Source organism: Atractosteus spatula, chromosome 17 (assembly GCF_055471065.1).
Source record: "Atractosteus spatula isolate fAtrSpa1 chromosome 17, fAtrSpa1.hap1, whole genome shotgun sequence".
In the NCBI taxonomy this organism is placed as follows: Eukaryota; Metazoa; Chordata; class Actinopteri; order Semionotiformes; family Lepisosteidae; genus Atractosteus; species Atractosteus spatula.
Window position 1 is genome coordinate 18,435,853 of NC_142722.1, and position 21,399 is coordinate 18,457,251.

The following is a 21,399-nucleotide window of genomic DNA, read 5'->3' on the forward strand; positions in this document are numbered from 1 at the left end:
AAACCAGCCCACACCCAATGTCTCCTATAACGTAGAGCTGGCAAAAGGGGATGAATCTTGTGAATCTTGATTTAGCGTGTGGGCGGAGAAAGCCTCACAAGTTTATTTGCTCTTGATGCGCACTGATTGTGTTGCGGGGCGCTGTGGAAATCGTGAGACGCGAGAGTGGGTAAAAGTGGAAACTCCAGCGCTTCGCGTTTCAAAAACTCAGGAGTGACCAGGCGGGCAGCAAACGCGAAGACGCCCGCGGGGAGTGTTCGGAACCGGGGAGAAGTCAATATTTACAGGAGGAACATCAGCCAGGAAAGAAGACTCATCGGGAACAATAGGATACTTTTTTTATTATAGAAGACTTACTTTCCTCGTTCCTCTGTTTTCGTCCGCTTAGGAGCGCAAGGCAACGCAACGTGAAACGATGCAAAAACACATCTTCCCGAACGAGGGGCAGTACATCGATATTGTCAATTTGACAGCACTGAGTCACGACTGGACTGGGGTGAGTGATCTATTTTCTGAGAAAAAAAACATACGAGTGGGTATGAAACATATGGATTTCAGTTCAAAGTCAATAATATTTATTCAATTCCTTGTTGTTTTGCTAGAAAACACAATGATGTATTTTAAATATAGACGGAGACCAGAAATCGAAGTATTAAAAAGCACAACATGCCCTAAATATTTATTTTAATGCTGCCGAGTAGATTTAGGTAATACGTTTTCTGACGCTCTGCAGTAGTGTGCGATATTTCTACAATTCATTTGGTTATCACTGATTACGCCTTGAGAGAGACCTCAAATCAAACAAAAGATGGATATAACAAGCCAGCTCTCGATGGTGGAGCGATAGTGAGGAGCTGACTTTCAATAAATGCTGGATGTTCAAGAAATCCCTCAGGGTATAATTCGGGAAACTGCTGCAGATTGAATTTGCGCTTATCTTTCGCACGCAGGTTGCAACCGTAGCAGCACCTGGGAATAAGCCTTTAACCTTCGATACTTCACTTTTACGATATGGTTTTGAAGTAGCCAAAATTCAGAAATAACCGAAATTTAGTTGCTAGTTTGACATGCAGAGCTGGCTTTATTAATCATACAGTAAATGCTATATGCACGTTGCTTCATAAATTTGTAAGGTACCCCTAACGTAAAACCTATTTGTTTTTTTCGATCTGGTACTTTCATTTATTATTTCCTTCATTCCTGACTACCCGTAAAGTGCTCTAAAAGCTTAAACCATCAATTCAAGATTATTTTCCGTTAATTCATGCAAATTAACAAGTCGAAAACACAATACCCTACCCAGGGTTTGGGATTTCAGAATAACTGCCTATGAGAATAACTGGATTGGGACTCTCCAGGACCTCTGATCTACTGTATATAAACAATTATATGTGTCATGTTATAGGCTAGGGCTTAGCGAAGGCTTATTGTTAACCTAAGATTGTATCATGACTTATTTCTGCACATAGGGAAATTCTTACCTGCTATTCAAAGATAAAAAAAATACTTTGATATTTCAGTAAATTTTACTTCTCACTTCTCCAATCATGTCTACAAAGGGAGGCTATAACTGGAAAGTAATGTGTTAATTGAGTATTCTCCTTGAATTACACCAGTGGGATAGGAAGAGCTGAGTAAGATCTGAAGAACCCATTGGCCTTGTTTATTCTAATCTAAATTATTTAGTCTACATTATCATAGCAGACTCTAGCAAGTGTAATTAATCTTACCGTGTTAGATCTGAACCAAGAACTTGTACGCATCTCGTTTCTCTTCAAAGCAGTCTTTTCTTTTCATTTGTAAGGTGTACGATGCTGTACGATGGATCCAACTGGTCATGGCCATTCTGAGGTAAGTTAAGAATGAAATTTAAAAGTAAATTTGCAATTACCATATTTTTATTTCATATATCCATTATTTTATCTGTGGCTCCATCATCCTGTTTAGATTAAAGCTTTCGTCTAGTAGCTTTCAGCTATAACGAATCGTAGAATTTCTTGCCCAAGACTTCAGACCTGCAATTTTTAGTTGTTAACAAGTTCTATATGGTTAAGATTTCTGTTACTATTAGTGTGGGTGTTTTTTTATTCTTGAACATGTGGGCAAGTTACCCTTTCTGTTTTGTTGATTTGCAGCATTGTGGGTTCGGGCTCTATCATAGCTTATGCTGCACTGCAGAATTTAATCCGGACACCTGAGGTATGTGAAAGGCAATCTTTATATTCTTACAGTACGTGTCAAAGTCTCATCCCCCGTCTTCCTTCACAACAGATTCTCTAGCACGCCTCTGTTCAGCCTGACTGAGTTTTTCTGCAGGCCTGGCGTGATTCGGCACAGGTAGTAGTTAGATCGACGCTCAGGAATTCACACTCGGCAAACATTCCTTAGGAGCTAACCGCTTGTTAAAAGCTTGTTGTTTGTCACGCTCTCTTTAAAACTGCACATGCTTTCACAGCTGGAAATGGTTCAGAACCTTTTAGACATGACTTTATATGTTAGCAGGTTGCTATTCATTTGTCACATTGTAGCAAAAGTGTCATTGTCACATTGAGTGTCATTCATTATATTTACAAGATAGAATTTGTCTGCATAGAGATGAAGCTTTAAATTCCCCCCATCCTGAGATAAGTGACATTACATTACGTCTTGGGCCCGGAGATCACAGTAGCTTCTTTCAAGGACCAGCTGGATGAGAGGCTGGAGCCAGTTTGGCACGTGTGGGCCCAATGGCCTTCGCTTGTTTGCGATCAAATGTTCAGTATCGTTTGAGCTGGAAAGGGGATGCTGATTAATTCCCAGTGCTGGAGCTCCTTTATACAGCTGGGTGGGAAGGGAGAAATTGGAGAAAAATGCCCAAGACAGGGTTACAACAGCTTTGGCCTCTGAGCGCTGCAGCACAGTTACTCTTGATGAAATAGCAGTAACAGTCTCATGGCCTCCTGCAGGTGCGGCCTTTGTTCTACCTGAGTGTGACAGACCTGCTGCTGGGTGTGAGCTGGCTCGTCGGGGCTGTGCTGTACAGGGAGCCCGTCAGCAGCCAGAACGCCGTCTGCTACAACCTGCAGTCTGTCGGCCAGGTGAGTCGCCCTTCGCTCTCCTGCGCCCGGGGCTCCCAGTCCTGGTCCTGGGAACCCGCACCCCTGCAGGCTGCCGTTGCAGCTCAGCCGCCCTTAATTATGCAAACGTTGGAATCTTTGCAAGACTTTTGCCTCTTCTAAGGTTGGCGATTGAAATTGCTTAAGAAGTGTAGTAGTTAAAAGCAACCTCTGACACGTTTAAGAACTGAAAACAATAAAAGAGTTTAAGTTAAACATTATTAAGGGTTGTTATATTGATAAAGCTGCTCCATGTTACAGAACAGTGTATGTGACCTGAGCTTTTTTAAATGCCGATTAAGGCTTTTGGATGGTTTCCTCGGTAACGCTGCGTGGCTCAAATGAGTTAAAGGCTTTGAAGGCCCTAGAACCAGCAGGGCCCATAGTTGAGTCACTGGCTTTTCCCAGTGGGGAAGGGAGCTGGGAGCCCCTTTTGAGTGCCCATGTGAAGACTGGATCTTGTGCCTTTCTCCCTGCTGACCCGAGCCAGTTATGGGGCTGCACACTCATGCCACTAACACTGAGAGGCGCCCTTGTTGACGTCAGCGTCGGAGTTTTCTCTCCCTCTGTAAAAATCAGTTATCAGCTGCCTTAAAAATGAATTCCTGAGGAATAACTGCACCCGAGAATGAGATGCATTGGAGGATGTTTATTGAGTAAACATGGTTGATGCATGTGAGAAGGGACTTGTGTATCATATACAGAAATGACATTGGGAATAATTATGATTTAGAACAACTGGGGAGAAAGACGTGGTTGTCATCCCTCTCAAACCTCAGTTAAGTACTTCAGTTAATTAGGTTCCTTCTCCCTGATTTTTCTTCTGCTTCATTCTGCATGCCTGACACCATCACCTGACACCATATCACACCATCTGCCACCCCTGTTGCATCTGAGCTTGTTGCCATTCTGCCTAGCTGTGATGAACTCTCTTTTTGACTTGGCTTTCAGGGAGTTAGGGACTAAGTAAGGTGTGCTTATGTGAGTACTGAATAGCAAGTAGTTCTAAGATGAGAATTTACTACAGGATTTTTGCAGTTTTATGTGTTTTTTCTATTGTTTCCTGCAGTGTGCTTTGCTACACTAGACCACACATAAACTATATGTACTGTAGCACACATTTTGTAGAAACATGTGTCCTGGCATTCCTGTGATTCTGCACAGTGAAGGCATGTAAAAACCACAGTAAACTGTTGGGGAACTGTGAGGTAAAAACACAGTATAGGTGCACAAATTTCACACTGTTAGCATTTTTAAAGGAGCTTTCAGTGGGCTTTACAGTCATTGGACTTCAATGTTCACGTACTACAGCTAAACCATGTAACCATCGTGTAAACGCGAAGATAAAGATGTATACTCCCATCTTTCCTGCACAGTTGTGGATTTCATGGAAACAAACAACAACATCCGCAATCTGAATGATCTCTGAGTTGTTTACCAGTTCCTACTTATAAACACTCTGGTGGTTTTGTCTCTGAGGTCACCTGATATTGTACACCGTAATTAAAAAAAAAAACAAATACCCGCAGAGGCCTTTGTTACCATGAGACTCGTGAAGCGTGCCAGAGTCATGAGATGGCTTTTAAACACATCCCACAGTGAACGTTGGATTTTATAGAATGTTGAATGCATTTGCGTTAGCAGACATCTGTATCTAATTTCTCCCAAAGCACAGCCAGATTCTGTGGGTGGGTGGGTGTTTTACTTCTAGAATTTCAGAGGAAGCTGCAGTATAATGCAGTAAGTAAAATGTTTATAAAGAGAAAGGGCTGTTCAACCCATCAGAGCTGGGTATTATCTTGCGCACACATTGATCATATTGAAAGATTCCATAATATTGGCCCTGACTGTATAGTTTGATAGCTTATTCCATCTGTTCACATTTGACTAAGAAAGTGTGTTATCGTTCTCCAAGGTTACAGTTCCATCAGAATGGTCTCATTTCTCATGCCCTGGATTATGGAATTATAAGTCTGTTTTTAATTTCTCTGGAATTTCAGTAAGGAATACATTTTTTTTGAGGGAAGGTCTGCTCTCTTCCTGATGTGATCCAACCATTGCTCTGCTCAGGGTCAGAAAAGCCTCCCTCAGCTTTAATTTTGGGCTCATTGCATTGTACCTGAAGACTCAGATAGTCGCCAGCGAGGGAGGCGAGAACACCCCAGGGCTCCCCTTCCTAAAACCTCTCCATCCTTTTTTCTGCCCAATTCAATAGCATCTTTGTTCATTAACAAAAAACTCTCCCGAAAATACATCCGCCCTCAGACCAATCAGAGTCAGGATCACGCTTTCTCTAAACATACAGCAGGTATAGTTATTCTTCACCCTTTTGATGGGTCAATATGAGTCAGGTTTAAAACGTGTCAGAAACAATCATGCTGGAAGGATAAATATTTGATTCACAGTCAAGAATTTGGGAACGGCCTCGAGTTACATAATCCTGTATTAAGAATACACACAGCATGGAAGCAGATGTGTACCCACATTTCCCTGACGTGTTGCTGTGTTGGTGTTGGCGCAGGCAGTCTTACATCTTATTTTCTGGTAAATCCTGCTTTATCAATACCTGCTTCTGCCACCAGAGCAACATTTTTTATAATAATTTTCTTTATTAAGTATAATGAAAGTATATTATGTATGATAATGAATAAGCAAAAAGTCCAAAGGTCAAAAATGTTGTTTAGCTAAAGGTTTCATTTTAGAAGTGTGAAGACGGATTCTCGTGTGCTTGTCCATTACAACACCACATGCCTTCTGCTGGGAATTTTCTTTAATATTGGAATGTGGCTGAACCAGAATGTTTGCTGTTTTACTATTTGATGACAATCAGATTTGACATTTACTTTCAGAACTGCAGGTTTTTGTTTCATAAATAAAAGCCTTCACTTGGAGACAACAAAACAGAATTGTTGTCCCTTGCAATATTTCTTATTTCTTAATTAATTTCAATTTACCTGATTGAAAAAATAATTTCTTGGAAGAAATAATCCTGCCTCTTGCATTAATCATTTTCCCAATAAGGAAAGTCTCTTTTTTAATTAACAATCTGTTTTATCAGATTACACAAGAACAAAATCCAATCCTGAATATTAAACTAGAGGTTATCATTTAGTATGTTAAAACAGAGAAAACATTTTGCATTTAATAATATACATTTAATATACTGTATGTATTGTAGTTCAGGTGGGTAGCTGCGTCAGCATGCGTAGGCTGCAAAGGAACAAGTAATAGGTTTATTCCATGCTGAAAAAAAAGAAAGAAAACACAACGTTTCGGCCGTGGAGCCTTCTTAAGGTGTGAGGTCACCTTCTTCAGGTGTGAAGAAGGCTCCACGGCCGAAACGTTGTGTTTTCTTTCTCCTTTTTTTTCAGCAGGGAATAAACCTATTACTTGTATGTATTGTATACCAAAACCTGGTAGGGTTCAATCTGCTGAGTCAAATGAGTCTTTTTTTCTCTGTCTCTGCTTTGTGTAAATCAGGTCAGGCATTATTAGATAGTACTTTCATTTTCATGTTGAATGTAACACAATAGGTGAAGCTCAGTTGAACTAACTCGTCTACTGGCAGGAGAAGGCTTCTGCCTGCCACTCTCACTCCTGTCTGCGATCAGAGCTACTTTCTCAGGAAATGCTCTTTCACAGCGTCTCTCTTTAGAGGAATATTGTAAAGAAACACTGACAATATGTTTCCACAGAGTTTTCTTGCTTACATTGTAAAAGCTCTGCCGGAGTAACATGGCTTTCTGAAAGCACCCAAAAAATCAGTAATGCATGTACATCTCTATATTAAAATATATTCAATATATTCAAAAATCAAATTCTTATGCCAATTCCACATCATCAGGAATGGAACCTATCTATAGGTATAATGTCCAGGTTTCCTGTATTTCATAGCAAGCAATAAATCTTTGTAAGAGCAAAATGGTTTGATTTAATCTACATGTTAAAAAGGACTATTAACTATGTTATATTTATGCCCAGTGCGGCATGGTGTTGCTGTGGTCAGTACTGGGGCTCTGGGCTCAGTTCCAGAGCTGGGGTGCTGTCTGTGTGGAGTTTGTGTGTTCTCAGCATGTTCCTATGTTTCCTCTGGATTCTCCAGTTTCTTTGCACAGTCCAGAAGTAGAATTCCAGCAGGTTAATTGGATTCTGGGAAAACTGGCCCTGGTGTGAGGGTGTGTGTTAGAGAGTCTGTCCTGTGATGGACTGGCGTCCTGTCCAGGATGTATCCTGCCTTGCTCCCATTATTTGCTGGGATAAGTCCTGGCTCCTCCACATCACTGATTGGAAAGAAGCAGTAAGAAAATTGGTGGATGGATTGTTCCCCTTGGTTATGATATTGGCTTCAGTAAACTGTCTTGTAAACACTCTTCAACTAAAACATAAGAAGAAAACTATGAGCAATTTCACTTAAGTGGCTTTAAATCATTTGAATCATCGAAGCTATCAGCCTTCGACGTGTCTCTCCGGAGCCCTGTGTGCTTGTGCGGAAAGCCCGTCAGTTCACGGGCCCAGACTGCACGCTGGCGCCGGTGTTTGGAGAAGTCCTGTCTCCACTCAGACCCCACTGAGGAAGCAAAGTCTGGGCACGACAGAGCCTTGTTAACCCCCCACAGGGCCCAGCAACAAACCAAACACTGTCAACCAGCTCCAGATAAAACACACCAGCTGCTGCCGATTCCTGCCAGCTTCTCCGCATGGCTGGGCAGCGTGTGCTCTTCCCAGGGGCTGTCGCTCCACCATCTGCGCTGTAGAAGCTCGAATCGGGAGCCGCATCAGTAGCGTAGGCTGCAAAGCAACAAGTATCAGCTGTAGAGCCATCTTCCAAAGTGTGTACTGTCTTCATTCAGTACTTCTACCACTTAAAATGAAGAAGCCCCAGTCTAGAGATCTTCACGTTATTATTTGAGGTATTGTGTGTATTAAATGCGATGAGAATTGTGGGTCTTTCTGGTTTCTCACAGGACCTCATGAGGTGCTGTTTTGACTGTATTGCGAATTTTCCTTCTCAAAGAGCTGTTGTTCTTCTTTCAGCCTGCACTGAACAGATGTGAGCAGTTTAAACTTGACTCACCTTCCCAGCCTGTCATCTGTATCACGAGATGGTCATTTTAGCTTCGTTTTTTGTAGTAGAAACTGCGCCTACCTACTGTGACAGCTGCTTGTTTCTCTCTCAGTAAAGTACTTGTGCATTTCAGATTTTGAAAGCCTTTGGTCTGTAGACTGCCGGCTGATTGATTCTGAGATCTGAAGTACTGTGAATATTAAAGCAGCAGGCCTCAGAGACTGGGAAGTAGCAGCCTCTCAATACCTCAGTACAGAAGTATTGTACAGTCCTTGAAAGTGTTCAGTAGTATTGCATGTATATTGTAATTGTTTGCAGTTGTTATAATAAGGAAGTCATAGTGTACTCATGAAGGTTCTTGTTCCATTTTGGTGAGGACGAGGTAGGAACAGCATGTGACAAAGTAATGATTATCTAAGGACATGGTACCAGTGCTGTTTATCCAGCATGTAAATGAAGCAATTACTCAGGCAGGGCAGTCGTTTTTACTGTCTGAGCTCAAGAGGTGCCACCAGTAGCTAAAATTAGCCAGAGTCAACAAAGGCTAGGCCACCTTGTTGAATGGAATCTTTCCTTATCAAGAGGCACCTGGGAATAGTTTTCGTAAGACTTGTTTGAATTGAGGTAGAGTACCAACAGCAGTGGCAAAGTGCGAATGATGAATGTGAATTTTCACAGTGTGTTCTGACCAATTCGGAAAGCAGGTGACTGGGATGTGTCCATTGTGAGGTTCGTCTTGCCGACTTCACGTGTTAAAAAATCAAATCGGTTAGCGTCCCACTCTGGGAATGGAATCTCCAAATTTTCCAGTCTCTCTAGTGACAGATCCTTAAGAACTGCAATCAGACCCAGTCCATACAGGAGATGGTCGGATAAATCAAGAGTTCTCTGATCCCTGCACTAGTCCCAAACCTCTTTTTATCTCTCACCGCTAACGAGCGGAAGATCTGTGCTGAATGATCTCGGACTGGCCGCCCTCAGTTCTCTGAGAGTCACAATGAGGTGATTCAGTGAAAGCACGTCTCCTCACGTCATCTGCCAGTTCAGTGTGTGCCATAGCACGTGCATGAACCTCATAGACCCTTCCATCACACTCATTAACGTCTCCAGGCTGTGGACCAGCTCCCAGTGTTAAGATGTCTATTGTGCAGCAGCCCGGGCTTCTCATATTATTTGTGTTGTATATTAGAGAGAAAAGGCCAGCTTGTGCCCATGAGTTTGCAGTGGTTTAAGAAAAAAAGCCAGAGAAAGATCTTCTAAGAATTGGTCATGAAATGTTAGAGGGGTGAACTGTGGAAATTGTCCGATTTAGCGTGAGAGTACCTGCATAGAGGTAGCTCCTGTGACAGATTTATCCTCAGGGACAGATCTCCAGATAAGCGGGTATTTTGTTAAGAAAACAGCGATGACAGCAGTTCTCACAGTGGCACTGAATGCAGATGTCTGACATCTTTGGACCCTGAGACTTGTGACCAGCGGGGGAATCCCAGTAACATTTCCCCGTTTGCTATCTGATGTCCAACGTCGCCGAAGGCAATTCCAGGCGCTCAGCTGCTCCTGGGGGTGGATGAGGGTGGGGGAATGGGATTCTGCTGCTGCCCTCACTGAGGGTTGTTAGTTCACTGTCCTCCAGGGGAACCTCTGAGCAGCAAGTGCGCAGCAAGATGGACACGGGGCTGAGAGAGTCTAAACTCCAGAGAGAGGATCAGTATGGATGTCCTCTTGGACGTGAAAGTTCAAACAGAAGTAGTGAATGCAGTGAGCTTCAGTGGCAGCTGTGTTTTTTTTATTCCACTATCTAATTGGAATATAAAGCAATTTAAGGAGAAATGTGACGATCTCACCAGTAAGCTAATGATTTTCTAGGGGCTGATGAGCACAGCGATGCAGCCATCCAGGCCATGAGCAGATCAATGCAAACACTGTGACCTGCAGCACTCCTGCCCCCCCACATTGAGCACCCCCTGGTGGACAGAGTGTGTTACTGCTGGAGAGAATCAAGCACCACAGTGAATCAGAATGAAGTCCTATTGTTTTCCCTTTTCCTCCAGATATTCTACGTCTCTTCGTTTTTCTATACTGTCAACTACACCTGGGTGCTGTACACCGGACTCCTGGAGAAGTACCACAGAAATATGAATGCCTTCTCACCTCTGGTGAGTTTATTCCAACAGCCTGGCCTTTTTCTCTTATCTGTTAGAAGTTATCTCTCTACAGTTAAATAACTCCTCTCCAAAATGAAAATGGCAGCATAAAACACTAACCTATTCCCTGGTCTGCAAAATGTTCCCAATTTAACGTAAAATTTAATGAACAGCAGTGATATCTGTGGTATGATCTAACTGCATCCACAGTTAAGTCTTAACGAAAGGCTCAGTTAACATTACAGTTCAATGCAAAGACATGAAGTGGTATCAGATGTCATCCCAACAGGCTTTCTTATACAAGCATTTCTCTTTTTCAAAACAATGCTGAATGATCTAGTGAACGGCTAGTATCGCACTGTATTAGTAAGATTTTTGGGGGGGCATTTCCTTGTTAACTAATGATGTTTGATTTCTCGCTGCTTTTCAGTATTCGGATAAAGCCTACAGGATCAGCAGGATAGCCACAGTGTTATCAAGGTAAAAAGATTTATAAACACATCTCCCGACTGGCTCAACCGGTACAGACACTTGAGCGGTGTGCAGAGTTGAGACATCACGAGATCGAGGCTCCCTCAGATCAGCTCTCTCTCTCCTCAGATGGGTGCCACACCCCCTGTATGTCTCTGTCAATCTGGTAGAGTGTCATCGGATGAATGCAGCAGCTCGGAGGAGCCTGTCTGTGCTTCCTCATTTCCTGCACCCAGTCAGTACAGAGGGCATCGCTGCGACCCAAGACATGAAGACACTGATTCCTAATTGGAAATTAGATAAAAAATGGCACATCTAAAATACAAATTTATGCCCAGCTTCTTGTGTCTGCATGGACTAAAGCTTCCCCAAAAGGAAAAAGGACAGAGCTTTTATGTGTTTCATCGCCCTGTCTTTCTTCCCTGCTGTGATGCTCCCTGGGCTGTCCTCTCTAGACTCTCTGTCCTGCCACATGCAGGTTAGACGGGACCCATTCTGAACGAGCTCTTCACTCAACTAGAGCGGCCAGTCTTACTGAAACAAAACTATACACAGTGTACATAGTCGGCATATAATCCCCACTGTGATTTTAAAATGAAAGATTTTGGTGATCATTTTTTCATTTTCATCTTAAAAATAAATGTGTGTAAACCTAAGACCCTTAAGCATATCTCTCGGATTTAGGAAGTTACGCCTACAAAAGGAGACTCCCTGTACATAAAGCAACATTTTTATTACCTCATTTATTAAGTGGGGTCATAACAATCGTTTAACATGTTCCCCACCTCTTCGAGTTTACTGGATGCTTGTTTCCCCGGTCGAAGGTGTTCTAGTGGATTACATCATTAAGGTCCTGGGTTCTAGTGATACAAGCCGCTGAGGTCACTGTGAGGAAGTGAGCTGGTGGCAGCTGCTGTGCTGACAGGGGTCTCCTCCTCTTCCCGCAGTGTGGCTCCACTGCTGCTCATGGCCCCAGTGTTCGGGGTGGGGAATGCCTGTGAGTGCTACCGGAACGTCAGCCAGCCGTACAAGTAGGTCTCCTTTCTTCTCCCCACTGTGTCGCTCATGTCTGTGACAAGTGAGAGGCTTTGGTCCCTTTGCTGCTCCGCTTGAAACTTTTTCCTGAAACACCGTGTTCTGCCCAACTGCATGGCACCGTGAGGAGATGAGTCCTTCAAGCAAGAAGCCCAGAAAACATTATAATTTGCACAAGGTAGAAAAATTAATATCTAGTTAAGGCACTAGAACAGGAAATCTACACATGAGGGGAGTTCGGTTGGTCCATCTAGCTAGTTTAGTTGGTAGTATTGCTAGTAGTTAATTAGCCTTAAAATCTCATCCAGCCCCTATTTGAAAGAAGCCAGGATATCAATACCACAGCTGGGCTGCTTGTCCCAGACCCCCACAACTCTTCTTGTATAGTCCTCCCGCACTCAGCTAGAACAAAAGACTGGCCCCGGTGGCAGAGTGAAGCCCCTGCAGACAGGGTCCCACATGTAGAGGTGATCGTTTCCTTTCAGTTTCAGTTTGTAAAAAGACACAAATTGTCATTGTTGTCACACCGGTTATAGGAGGAATTTGGAATGAGGAATCGCGTTGAAAGCTCGAACACACAGTAACGATTGTTATCACTTGCACGCAGCGCTGTTGTCTTTCCGTTGCCATCAGAATTGGTGCCAGTTGATATTTCGCAGGCGGGTGTGAACAGCAGCCCGTTGGGGATGTTGGGTAAGGGGAGACGATCCAGAGTCCTCAGAAAGAAGAGCGCAGGGCTTCGGCTCCCCTCTCACTGCCTGTGCTGCGTCCCCTGCAGGTGCCTCCTGATGCACACGGGGGAGCCGGAGCCGGCGTCGGGCTCCCGCGAAGCCAGCGCCCCGGTCTGCCACGTCATGCACTACTACAGCATCGGCGTCTTCCTGCTCGCCTTCCTGCTCGCCCTCACAGGCATCGTGGTGAGAGCCGGCGCTGGGGGGGGCCTGGGTCACCAACGGACCCCTGGGGGGGGGGTTGCTTTCTGCCGTCAGCGTACCCAGAAAGGAATACAGAGATGGGAGGGCGGAAGGCTCCCGAGCCAGCCGGAAGAACCGTACGGAGTTAAACCTGGCAATGCAGATCCCCATCCGAGCTGATGTGCCGCCAGCAGAAACTGGCGTCTAGATCCTTGATTAAGCTTCAGCAGCCTTTGGGCTCGGAGCTCTCAGCACTACTCTCCACTGCTGCTTGTCGTGTCCAAACACTGGCCTTCTAATATAAAGCAGGACCTGGGCAGCCAGAGCCCTCCAGGCCTCCTGGGGCACTGAACCCCTCAATAACCGAGGACGTGCAAGCAGCTCAGAATGAAAGGAGAAAGAGAGGAGCCTGAGGCTCTGAAGTAAGGCACGTTTCTTACGTTAGGCCTTTTAACTTGTTACCTATCCCACTATTTCAAATGTGACGCTAAAAAATAGAATTTTCAAGTGGCGGCCGCTAAGAGCAGAGTTGTGGCGTGTTGTACCACTAATCAGATTAGACAATGCAAGGAACCAGACCAGGTATTTAACAGGAGGGAGACCTGGGGAGGTGATGGAAGTCTGTTTTTTTATTCCTCAAGACTGCGTCACTTTTGCTTATCGATTTATTAAGAGGGTTCCCTGTTTACCCTGTCGGTCTACAAGTTAAAATGGGACGATTCATAGCTGTGTTTTTTCTGCGTTATGCCCCACTTTACAACAGAGGAATGTCTCTGATTTCCAAAGCACCGGGGAATGTCCTTCCACACAACACTTGCAGTTGTTCTTCCTCTTTCGTAACTACAGCAGCCAGACACGTCAACACCATCTCTCACAATAGCTTCGCGGGCTTTCCAGCATGCTGGCAATCTCCTGACTTTCTCTTTCACACACTATCGCCTTTCTTCAGCTATGATAACAGCAAAACAGACACAAGATCACAAAGTGCATTTTACAAAATCTGACATTGCATTGTACCAAAGCTTCATTGGCCTAGACAGAACTACAGAACAGTATCTCTGCAGCTGGGTCTTGAACTACAAACACCTTTTATGAATGTGTTTTTGTAAAATCACTTGCTAAGACTGCTTTCTCAACTGAAATACCTCCGACAGGTTCTGCAGCTCTTTCACGTCATCCGCATAGTTCCTTGGCTGCAAACATCTGCTTTGGCCTCAATCAATGAACATTTAGTTTCATAGGCCAAAACAAAAGCTTGTTTTTCATTTTATAAAAAGCTAATTCATCTTTTTACTAAAAGAATGACCCAACCCTGGTAACAGCTGATAACCTTTGGTTTGCAAAGTTCTTTTTTTATTTGTTTCTAGTTTTAAGGCATGTGCTTTAATTGTATGTCACTGAGGGAATAACATCACTGAACTACAGTATAAACTAGTATGTTTTCTTTAATCAGAAAGGTTTACTGGAAAAAAGAGATTTCAAGAGATTTAAAATTTAACAGGATGATGACTGATTAATTCCGTACTTTAGTCCCATCTTTTAACTTGTTTTTAAACTGTTATGCTTGAATTGTTGTATATTCAAGCAGTCTAGATGGGAGACCTCTTATACAATACCCCGTGTCTTCAGTCAGATTGTGTTCTGGGTGAATAGATTTCTGATTCCCAAATTCTTTTTAGTACATATTAACTAAGGATTTAATGTATAATTTACAATTTAGTCTGGATTGAAATGAGAAAGGATTTTCACTGTTCTACGCAAAACTGTGCAGTCTACTGTATTTCTGTAAAAAAGCAAGCATTCTAGAATTCATGGGTGCGTTTTAAATAGAACGAAGTCCATGGCTGCTTATGTGTGGATTGTTATATCAGAGCCACTGTTGGTGCCATTACAAATCTAGCCATTAGCTCTTCCATGTCAGATATGATGTCCTGCTTGAGCTGGTGCAGAAGAGTTTCCGTTTGCAGTATGACAATTGCCGATTCTGAACTCGGAAGCTCTGATGGGTCAGATCAGTTAGGGCCTGACTAGAGTAGAGAGCTGTACTTCATGCTTTTTCCTTTATGTGGAATTTGTGTCACGAGTTGACAGGAGAGCCAGTGTACTGTGTTGACAGGCCCACACAATGAATCTAATGAAGCTAACAGAGTGTCCTAATGAACTCCACACCATAACAAGCCCTGGCTGTGCTGTTTTGGAGGGGGTGAGAGCAAGCTGTTTCCCTACTGCTCCTCTGCTGGCATGCTGTTTTAATGGCAGTGGAACACACTGGGCACAGGTTTGTGGTGCGTGTGAAAAATATTTATTCAAACAGCCTGGCTCCTGTGCACCCATCCTCGGCTTCCCTCTGTCCAGGACATCCTTTGACGTCGGTTTTAGATCAGTTGGCATCATCCTGTGTTGTGGCCGATGAGCTCACCACATTCCAGACAGTGTCCCCACTTGAACCCGTCCACTCACAACAAAACAGTGGAGTGGAGCCCCAGGCCTGTCGCTCAGCAGTCCCCTCTGTCTGACCTAGCACCTCAGGCACTTAGCTTACGATCTTCTGCTTAAGCAGCAAAATAAGTCATATTGTTTTGCTACCTGAAGGATTTTCGCGACGGACACAGTGAAGAAACAAAGGCAGCTGTCCATCAATCAGTTCAAGTAGGTAGCTGCATCAGCATCATGCATAGGCGGTGAAGTCCATCAATTAGCCAATCGCAAGAGTCGGGCGGGGTCATAGGTCAGCCCAGGCAGTTGCCAAGGAGACTGATCCATGAAATGCGCGTCCACAACTACTCGGGCTCCAGCTGTCAGGAGATTGTCTGAGCTAAAGCTGTAGCGAGACAATTAATGTTTTTGTTTTGTCTGATCACTCCAGGACCTGTCTGCTTTTTTCTGCCACCAAAGGAATAAATTGTGTCGTTTGAATATTGAAACTAATTGAAAATTTGATAAGGACTGACAGGAGAATTTTGAGCCCTGCAGTCTTCCAAAGCTAAAAGTCTGTCTTTGCAACCTCTTCAAGGCAGAAATTCTTCACTCAACTACAGCAGTAAAGATAGTTCTTTTGTTATGTTTCGCTTTATTAATTAAATTTTTATGTTCCTGACATTTTACTGCAATATTTGGTGATGCAGTTTTGTCACAATAAGAATTTATAACATGTTCATGACTAAAGATATATTATGACATTGACTGTATTTTTGAGTGTTTTGTATTGGGTTTTGCATTACTCAGATGTTTAATTACTGAAGCAATTATCTTCCCAAGTTACTGTGGACACCTGTTATAATGTATCCCTTTATGCCAGGATTGCGAAGCTTTGCATGAAACTGGATCAAAGTCAGAAACATCTGTGGTACAATCTGTAAGAATTCAGCTTGCTCTAAATTCAAAGCAGCTGGGAGATGAAAGATACACCAGCATCAAAATTTCCAGTTTAAAAGACTGACGTGCTTTGAATTAAAAAGGACTGAACACAAGATGTCCAGAAATATGTTATTATGAGGTCAATTACCTGGCCTCTTTCAGGAAAAGGCTGGATGAGATATCGAGGTCACGCAGCTGCTATCAGACTGGCCCGAAGGGACTCCTGTTGTTTTATTACCTTTCTCATACTCTCCATTTTCGGCACTGTCTTGCCAACATCATCAGTTTCTCAAGTCAGAGTGAAAATACAGCCTCACTGCTACAGTTATCGAAATCACGTTTTTCCTATCCAATATCCCAAAAATCCAAATGCTGTCGATTTCAAATCGGTCTGGAATCGGCCCCGTCTCACTGTGGGCGTCCTCTCTCAGGTCCTGATGGTGAAGGCCCGGTCGCTCTACAAGCGCTTCGTGAACTCCAGCGGCTTCCTAGGGGACCAGCAGTGGGCCAATATCAGCGTCCTGGAGCGACGGGTGGTCCTGTACCCAGCGGCCTTCTTCCTGTGCTGGGGGCCAGGTCAGTGCAGGATGGTGCACCCTTCCTCCGAGAGACCGTCTTCGCCGCACGCATGGCACACACCGCCGGAGCAGTATTTTTATTGTTCTCGGCAGTTTTCCGTTGATTTGTGGGAACTCCTTTTTTTTCTCATTAAGCAACTGCAGTTTTTCCTGTTAGCTGCCAGAGGGTGGCGCCAGCGATGCTGCTTTTCACCCAAGTGTGAGAGCCTTAGTGGGAAACTGAACACCCTGTGATGAAAGTATTGCAGCTTTAATTATGCAGTCTTTGTCAATTTACAGACTTCTTCATTCCTAAACCACAACACATGCATAATGAGCTCCACCACAGACCCCCTGTCACTGTCCCAGTGCCAACCAGGGGACATGTGGCTTGAGAAACCAAAGCATTGGTGTCTACAGAGATCCTGCCATAGCAGTGAAAGAAGCAGATCCCTACTGGTGTCATTCATTGTTCTGAATTTCTTGCGGCAGTGATCCAGACATCAGCCTTTGGGTTATTGCTTGATAACAATGATTAGTCATTTAGCAATTACTTTTATCCAAAGCACATTACAGAGACTAGGTCATGAACTATAACATCACAGACACTACAGTGACGTACAGTTGGACCTGTTTCCGTTAATATTAATTTGTGGGCTACAGCTAGTCAGGCATTTGCGTATTTAATTAGGATTCACCCAGAATTTTATGATGTGTTGAGCATGTATATTTTTAGTCGTTGCTAAAGGATAGAAATACTCAAGAAATTAAATTCATTTTCTTCCTTTGTTTAAGAAAGCAGAGCCAAATAATGGGGAATTTTGGCTGATAACATGTTTACTCTCAATGTAGAAACTGCTTGAAGGAAGATTTGCTGCAATTTAATCTTAATAGGTTTTGAGGTGGGACACTGGAGGTAATTTGATTGACGTGTTGTGACTCATAAACGGTAGGTGCAAGATGAATCAGCTATAATGATGAAATAATGAGGGACTGCAGGGGGTTTCCTCTTACTAAGCAGCTTTGCGTTGCTGTTTGCCTCATCCTTCCCACTGTTTTCTGCCTTCAGCTGTTCTCCTTGCCATACTGAAGCTGTTTAACCCCAGTGGACGGCCGGAGCTGTTCGTTACACTCTACATCTTACAGGTAACGCACCTATTCCCCCAGAGCAGTGGCACAGAGCACAGACTTGACTCGTACAACTTCATCAATTTCAATCCGTTTCTCATAAAAGGGATAGAACAGTATATTGGCAGGGAATCTAGGTCAACAAAACCACAAGGTTGTAGATTCTTGGAATAAAAATGAAATCTCATGATCTGACATGTTAGAGGAGCATTGCAGAAATGACTTCACCTCACAACAAAATCTATTGTTTTTTTTTTGTGGGCTTGCAAATTATTTCCAGCTGTGAGACTGTGAAAGGGGACTTTTTTATCAGAATTTCTAGATTTTTAAGCTAAAGGAGGAAATACTCACCCTGTGCATTTCAAACTCCGCACTACCTGGGAGACTGGCAAACATCAGGGGTCATTAGGGGCCGTCAGGGGCCCAGGCAGAGCTGGATCAGGAAGGCTCCGGAGAGGGCCACTCGTGTGAGTGAGGGCCGAGCCGCTGTTCCCCTGCTGGGGGCAGCAGCACGCAGCAGACAGGGAAGTCAGTATTTGCAGTTTCAGTACCCAGACGAGGGGCTCCATCCCTGCTCTTAACGGGCTACAGCTTTTGTTTCTGGTTTTTCTTTCCCACCAGCTTCTCATTGGCTTAATTGAGCAATAATTGGCTGGGATAGTAAAACATATTTTAACCTTCACCCTCTGCCTGAAGACACAGCTGTAAGCGTGAAGAACTGGGGCTCACTAGGGAAGATGTGCAGAAATAGCTAACGTAGCGTGAGGGAGTATGAAGGAGAACTGACAAGCAGATAAGGTACGAGCAGCTCAGCAAGACAGGCAGAGCTTGTATTTCCCAGATGTTTAGCAGCTCCTCGGCGCCCCCTCCTGAGCTCTCGGCCCTCTCCCCTGCGCAGGCGCTCACCTCGGCCTCTCAGGGGCTGCTCAACTGCTTCGTGTACGGCTGGACGCAGCGGCTGTTCCGGTTCATGAAGAAGAGTACCAGTCGCGACGCGGACACGCAGACGCCCCTGCTGAGAGCCCAGAAGAAGAGCTACGCTGCCTTGGTCTCCACTGCCACAGGCACCTCCAGCTAGGCGGCTGCCCCGGGTGCTGATGGGATACCTGGGCCGTGGCCACAGAGACCGTCTGGACACGCGAAGGGACTCTCAGGGCCACACCAGGGGGGGTTCCGGGCCCCCGGGCGAGGAGGTCAAAGGGATGGCCTGCGATAAGCTGCAAATCAGCTGCCATTGACTCTAACAGAATGTCTGTTTCCTCAAGACTTTTACGTTCCCGAGTTAAAAAAGGGAAAAGACCAGTTGACTGGGAAAGAGAAGTCAGTTGTTCCTGTGTGAAGAGGAGATGGTCTGCAGTTTGCTTGAAGGTTATTTTAATTTTGAGAACAGAAGGCCCACCTAGCCCATTTGGCAGTTAGTAAAAAACACTGATCCGAGAATCTCATCCAGCTGTTTCCCGGAGGTATCGGCTTCAGTGACACGGCCGGTAGCTGTGCACTCTCACCAGACCTTGCTTGGTCATTCTAGGACGACTGGCTCAAAATGAGATTTCTGGTTTTGCGAAGATTTTGTTTCACGGGTTGGGAGCGGACAAATTACAGTAAATGTGACGCACTCTTTGTGGGCGTTGCAGTATACTCAGAGAAACTGGGAAGAAATTAAGAACATCTGTTTTCTCAAGTTGTTTATCAGAGACTCATGCCATGCCATTTGGTTCCGGATTTGAAATTTCCATTTTGATCCAGGTCAAACTAAACCCGGAAAACTTGCATTCCATGAAAAAACGCAATCTTGCACATGGATGGGCTGCAGAAACCATATATTTCTTCAGTTCCAGTGACTCCTGTCTGGTTCCATAATGAGGCTTACAGGTCAGAGCTGAGTTTAATGTAACCAAGGGGAAATACATTTATTAATTGATCAAGCACAACAATGATTTATTTGTACTTAACAAATTAGTAAATATGTAGATGTGAAAATCTGTCTGAGAAAACGGACACAGCAGTCCTGTGAAGAAAATAGGGCATTTAAACCCCTTCCACAGTCCTATCATAGCAGGGACTGTGTTCAGCTAATGGACATTGAGAATTAATGACCTGATTTTTCCTGAATCCTGCCAGTGACTGCTTCCCCAAGATGAGTTTTGCAAAAAGTGCTTTACACAATAAATGTGAATAATATTTCACTTCTAAGGATTAGATGGACTTGATGAAAACTTAATGATTTGCTTTTTTACAGACATTCCTGTGTAGTTTTTGTAAGTGTACAGGCTCGCTACTAGTTTCTAGACATTTTCTGTATAGATTCTACACAGTACTCATTTCAGAAATAAGCACAGTGTATAATATACGTCATTTTCCATGGAAATATGATTAATTTGAATTTTCTGTTATAAAGCTTTACATTTAGCAAAAATGAACAATTGGACCTTGTTTTGGGTACCAGTCTATTGATTGTAATTAAATAGTCTTTGCTGAAGCATGCCATCCTTTAAAGGTTTTTATAACGATTTCTCTTTTCTATAGCCATGTGGAGGAACACACTAATATAGCTTGCATGTATTTTCCTTTTATGCATAATTCTGGACATCATATCAGAAGAGGTCAAAATCTCGACCTTCTCCATTGCCGTGATTTAAACCGTTTAGCACTTATTTTCATCATAAAACGTTAATAGCTGCCAGCCAGCTGACAAATGGACAATAAACGCCTGAAGAACTTCCTCTCTGATCCATGTTCTAAACTGGGCGTCTCTGCCTTTTTAAAGACAACAAGCCAAGGCCATCTTGGCATACTAGATGAGACACTTTACTGTATAGTTATTGATTTGAAACCTTACTGTCCTCTTCCCCGATGTGTCTCTTTGCTGAATACAGTTTGCGTCTCATATGTAATATATAATACATACATCAGGAAATTAAATAATTAGTTCTACAGCTTTTTTTTGCATAATGAGTGACTGCATGTGCATTTAATGCATCTTTGTTCTCAGATGATACAGAAAACATCATAATAACATTTCATGAATGTCTCTGCATATTTAAATAGTTCTGTTCAATACTGAAATTAATCTCCTTTTCATCAGCATGACTGATACAAAGAGCTACACTCTGCTTTGTAGAAAACATTGCTAGCATACATCTTACAGTTTGTGTTTTTATAAAAAATGTAAATATACATTTCATTATGTATTAAGTTATTTGTAGGTGACATGGTGTCTGTAAAAATAAATAAATGTGGTAAATGTTGTACTGTACAGCACTGATATAATCATGAGATATTTGTTTCTTCTTCTTTTGCACTTCAGGTGTAAACGCAGTCTGCACAAGCTGTAGATAAATAGAATATGTGCGTGTGTATCCAGTTATTACCTTCAATGAGGGGACAACATCTGAGAAAATGTCCCTACAAAGACAGTAACTGCTGAACAACACAAAGAGGAGACATTTGCTCTCCAGTCCAGAATTCCAGCAATCTTCCCATCAGCCTTTCCGCCTCGTGCGTGACTGAAGAGGAATGCAAGCCGAGAGGCGTGCGCCGTGCAGTCTCGCAGGCACACATGGCATTGTGTAATTATCAGACCCAGGGCCTGGACAGTTCAGTGTGAAGCCTAAGGTCAGCCCGGGCAGTTGT

General features: G+C 43.6%; 1 protein-coding gene across 1 annotated transcript; it reads left to right on the top strand.

Moving 5' to 3' along the window:
• Positions 1 to 96: 96 nt before the first annotated feature.
• Positions 97 to 21,039, top strand: tmem116 (transmembrane protein 116). The gene is made up of 11 exons (XM_088936020.1): positions 97 to 496; positions 1,805 to 1,851; positions 2,136 to 2,199; positions 2,946 to 3,077; positions 10,212 to 10,316; positions 10,735 to 10,784; positions 11,723 to 11,806; positions 12,589 to 12,727; positions 16,513 to 16,657; positions 17,708 to 17,784; positions 18,665 to 21,039. The coding sequence occupies exons 1-11, from the start codon at positions 416 to 418 to the stop codon at positions 18,842 to 18,844; spliced, it is 1,104 nt and encodes a 367-aa protein (XP_088792146.1). The 5' UTR covers positions 97 to 415; the 3' UTR covers positions 18,845 to 21,039.
• Positions 21,040 to 21,399: the final 360 nt, after the last annotated feature.